This window comes from Daphnia pulex, chromosome 7, assembly GCF_021134715.1.
Source record: "Daphnia pulex isolate KAP4 chromosome 7, ASM2113471v1".
In the NCBI taxonomy this organism is placed as follows: Eukaryota; Metazoa; Arthropoda; class Branchiopoda; order Diplostraca; family Daphniidae; genus Daphnia; species Daphnia pulex.
Genome location: NC_060023.1, coordinates 7397917 through 7402927, shown reverse-complemented (window position 1 = coordinate 7402927; position 5011 = coordinate 7397917). Strand labels below are relative to the sequence as shown.

The 5011-nt window shown below is 40.3% G+C and overlaps 1 protein-coding gene and 1 long non-coding RNA gene across 2 annotated transcripts; both read left to right on the top strand.

Moving 5' to 3' along the window:
- The first annotated feature begins 1520 nt into the window (after positions 1-1520).
- LOC124198388 (uncharacterized protein K02A2.6-like) lies at positions 1521-3022 on the top strand. Its single transcript, XM_046594220.1, has 2 exons — positions 1521-2245; positions 2293-3022. Exons 1-2 carry the CDS (start codon positions 1521-1523, stop codon positions 3020-3022), a joined length of 1455 nt encoding a protein of 484 aa, XP_046450176.1.
- A 297-nt stretch (positions 3023-3319) lies between these two features.
- LOC124198221 lies at positions 3320-4624 on the top strand. The gene is made up of 2 exons (XR_006876525.1): positions 3320-4478; positions 4538-4624. It is a non-coding gene; the product is annotated as an uncharacterized LOC124198221 (long non-coding RNA).
- The last annotated feature ends 387 nt before the right edge of the window (positions 4625-5011 follow it).

Here is a 5011-nt window from a genome sequence, read left to right as displayed (position 1 = left end):
CTCTCATCCTTACAATCCAAAGTTTATTAAACGCGCTCACCGTTAGCAAGCAAAATTTGTTTCAAATTAAACTCTAGGGAGTCTGAGAGCCCAGACAAATAAAGAGGCTGACGGGTTTCAGCTTCCCATAACAGCTCAATCAGGTCGAATTATTCTTTGGCTGTCAGTGGTTGATTCCGTTGCAGCCGAATCGTTTCTTCTATTCTATCCCATATTGTGGAGAAAGGACAAAGCTTTTTGGATTTGGGGGGGGGGGGATACTATTGCATAGCATTTACGAAACCAATTGCGCACCTTTTGTGGATTTGATAAGCTTGGAAATATCGACAAAAAATCGGGTGATTCGGAATTCTGGATAAAACCAATTGGACCGACTCCATAACGGGCGACTAAGGATGGGACGAATTCATCTTCTAGCAAGTCTCCCATCGAAAATTCGTCAATTTGATAAATTTTCCCAGCACCTTGCCTGGTAAACCATGCCCAAACTCGCACTGAGGTTTTTATTTTATTTCCTTTTTTTTCCCCATGAATAACATGTCCAGCTCGGTGTATACTAACAAATAGAATGAGAAATAAACAATATTATTCCATCTTTTTTATTTTAACGTGATAGATTGACAGGAGAAATTATTATGATAGATTTTTAAACCTGAAATAAGCCGCGCTAGAGAAAATCGTTTTATCCCACAGATTTTCTGAATGAAGCTTCGAAAATTCCATACGTTTTCCAACTTCCCAGCTACAAAGAAAAGACATGACAAAGAGAAAAATTTCTGCGACTTATGCCTAAAATTTGTTGAATGGCCTTTCTTTTGTGCACTTATGCTCCTTTTGATCTTTTTTCCGTCTAAAAAACTAAGATGTTTCAGCGTCAACAGGAAAAGCATCTGTCACTGCAGGATAAAGGAGTAATCGTTGGCATGCATAGGTCGTTGGTTGCCATTGGGAAACATTGCGAAGGTGGATTCAACGATATGAAGAAACGCTGGATGTGACGAGACGGTTAGGATCAGGTCGACCTCATAAAACAACCCCGTTGGATGACGCAAGGTTGTTGGCAGCTGTAAGAGCAAAACCAATAACAAGCTTACAAGAATTAAAAGGTTCAAAAATTGTACTTTATAAAAAAAAGTATTATTTATTTATTAAAGTATTTTAAAAAGTATTATTTAAAAAAGTTAAAGTTTTATTATAAATTTCCGACTAAGATGTATGCCAATTGCCAATTGATGTAGCTAAAATTTCCCGCCAACTACAAAAGGAGGGAATGCACTGCAGAATAGCAGCCAAAAAATAATTACTTACCAATGCGGAGAAGGAACAGAGGATGGCTTTTGCAACGGCATATGCCGACAAAGACGAGCAATGGTCAGTCATCTTTAGTAATGAAAAAACTTTTGGGTGGGATTTATTATATTTGAAATGGTTTTATATATATTATTTTACATATAAATATATTTATATACAGTCACGCTTGTTAATTTTTTGAGCAGGTGAATTGCTCTATATGTTTTTATATGAAACTGACACTGCAAGTGGTCCTGTCATTTGTTCGAAACGATTGGCCTGAACATCGAAAGAATTGCAATGCGGCAACCAAGTTGTTTTGGCAACACAGACATGACCTCAGTGAGTGCAACGGCTTGATACTCAAAGGCGAACAAATCGTGGTTCCTGCATCCCTACAGTCTGATGTTCTTAGACAAATTCATGACGACCATTTAGGCATCTCCAAGTGCATCGAAAGAGCCAAGTTAACGGTATACTTGCCTCGTTACACGGATCAAGTGACAAATCTGGTGGAAGGGTGTGATAAATGTCAGGAACATAGGCATCAAAATCCAGCACAGCCATCATATCCGGTTCCGATTCCGGAATATCCATTTCAGAAAGTTGCCGCTGATTTATACGAAATTCGTGGAGTTCATTATTTGTTGGTCGTAGATTACTTCAGTAAACGGCCTTGTGCAGTGCCTCTGAAAACTATCACTAGTGCGTCAGTGATTACTGAACTCAAGTGTTTCTTCATTGATTTTGGTGTCCCGGAGCAACTTGTGTCGGATAACGGGAAACAATTTGACTCCGCGGAGTTTCGTCAGTTCTGCAACGCTTTAAATATTCGTTTTACAACCTCCAGCCCTGAATACCCTCGCTCCTATGGATTAGTGAAAAGGATGGTACAAACGGTGAAAGAGTCTTTAATCAAATCTCAAAGTGAAGGAAAGACCCTATTAGATACATTGCAAGTTCTTCGCTCCACTCCTCTCGGGAACGGATTACCTACTCCAGCTGTCATTCTGCAACGAAGAAATCTCAGGGCGGATTATTGCTCACACCCCAACAGCTAAAGTCAAAAAATTTAAGCGACACATTCGTCAAAGAGAAATTGGAACAGCGTCAAGCCACTCAATTCTTTCACTCTGTGGGCTTGAAAAAGTATCTCTCTCCCCTGCCAGTTGGCAATCCGGTTCGTGTTCGTGTTTCTAAAAAATGGATCCCCGGAGTGATTCAGTCCGTGTGCTCAGAACCATATTCTTACATTGTGTCAACTACCTGTGGTCGCTTGTTTCGTCGTAATCGGCAAGCAATCAACTTAGACAAATCGCTCGTTCGACAACGCAGCACTCAGCAGAAGACAAGGGTTCCATCAATTGAATCGTCACGATCGGCTGTCTCAATCGATCAACCGATGCGCAGGTCAATCAACTTTATGGAGGAGTGGCAGTCATCTTCAAGTGTTCCCGTTTCAACACCGACACCGATTAGAAGCCGTTCCAGCTCAATCAATCCTACACTATCGGAGTTGGGTGATCCGGAAGATTTAATGTTGGCGTTCCATGGTTTTGAATCGGCGGTTGTACGACCTCCAGTCGCTCGTGGTCGTCCTCGACGCTCCCAGTCCACGGAAGTTGATTCGGTTTCGTCTCCATCGCAAAGAATTCAGTCGTCGTCGGTGGAAACTTCAGATATTCGTGGGACTCGCTCGGATCGAGAATATGGCGCACGGTCCCGTCATTAATGCTTAAACTCTGTGTGTGGCTATGTCATTCTTGGTAAAATGTTTAACTCCATAAAATTTAATAGGATTCTGGTTTTGCAGTGAAATAGTTGTGCTCGGATAAAATTGTTTTATTGATTACTTGCAAATTAATTTGTTGGTTTACTGGTTTGTTCGAATTATCTTGTTCAAAAACATTTTTATGAAAGGAAGATGTTGTAACGCTGCCTCACTAGGTGGCTCACTGGTAGCTAGAGAGACACAGACGAAGCCCAATACAGTAGTCTTAAACTGGCGTCTTAGTGGTACAGTCTCCATTACTACACGCTTCTTTTTTTTTATAGCATAGCGAATTTTATACAGGATACTGTATCTTTTACTACAGCGTGACATCTTGGGTAGAGTTGTTGTGTTATCGTGTCCTTCATTCCGTGACCGCCAGATGGCGTGCGGTTCACAAGGCGATAGGAAGCAGCGGGCTGAAAGAAAGGCAGTCTGGTTTCGGCTTATATTTTTGTCAAGCATTGGGAAGTGGAGTTGGGAACATCACTTTGCAACAGCACTCTCAGCTGTAATGTCGTAATGACCTTGGGTTTCTAGGGTCCGATTCTGTTTTGAGCACTACAGCTCTAGATGGTGATTCAGTTGTTGTTAGCTCATCAAACAACGCTCTTAATGTGGCTGTGTGCAATACTTTTGACGTAACCAGCAACGCATCAACCAGTTCGATCGTTATAGTTTAAGAACACATATATTCCGACACTGAAAAAGGAATCGAATTGGTCGAGTGGCACTATCCCCCGCTTGTGAATCAGGATTATGTTACAGATGCAACCCTAAATGAAGCTCTTTGTACTTCTTCTTACGAAAGAAATTCTGTCAACTGGATTGGAGAATCAATGGACTCACAACTCTTGTTTGACCAATTAAAATCACTTGGTAGCTGTCCTGGACCAATAACACCAACAACCAAGCAACTTTACCTCCGACAGTTTTTTCGGTTGCGCAGAGAACAGGCTGCGCATTTTCCCTCACCAAAGAGGCTTGGGTTATCCAAAGAACTTCAGACTATTTTGCTTAACTATCCGGGGCTAGAAAACGATATAAAAATAGCTACGCATTTAGACCGATTGTTGGTTACACATTTCACCTGTCTTGACCCACTTAAACTATGGAGAGAGGGTAATATACCAAAATTACTAACATATTTTGAAAAATGTAATTCTGAAATGTATTTTTTTCTCCCTATTTTGGGTGACTCGACCGAATTGGTCTGGCAAAAAAATCTTTTAATTATCTTCTGCTAGACCCGAGAGTCACGCACAATCTACCACTCAACGAAACCCAGGACCAACAGAAATTGTTCAAGCGTTTTGTATCCAGTATTTTTTACATAGGAAAGGGAAAACAAACTAGGCCACACGAACATCTTTATGAGGCAATTAAACTTCGGTCTCGACCACAGTCGTTTCTAAATGTATAAAGCTCGATGCAAATCTATTTAGAATATTGGATAACATGATTGCTTAAATTTAGGTAAGCAAGAAAGTTAAGCGGATATTAGACATCTGAAACGATGGGTACGGCGTCATTTCAATTCACGTCTTTCAAAACTCTTTGCCAGTAGAAGCATTTTGTTGCGAAGCCGCAATGATAGAAGTGATAGGTAAAAGTTGATTGAATTCATTAAAGATATTTCTATGACGACGTAATACATTCTCTTCATCTTTAGGTCTTAGCACCGAATAGATAGAATAGATTTTACCCTTTTTTCAGATATTTACAAGAAAAACTCGGAAAACGGTTATAGTTTTTCAGGACACGTTGATAGGTCAAAAAAGCCTGAGTCAAACTTATGTTTTTACTCCTCCATAGGCCATTCCATTTTAATTCAGATGCAGAAATATCCCTTTTTTCATCTTGAAAGCCGTGTTTTTTCCCATTTGGAATGACGCGAGACAGTCTTCGAAATAGAATGTAGTTTCCGTAACTTCTTTGTTTCATCCAAGC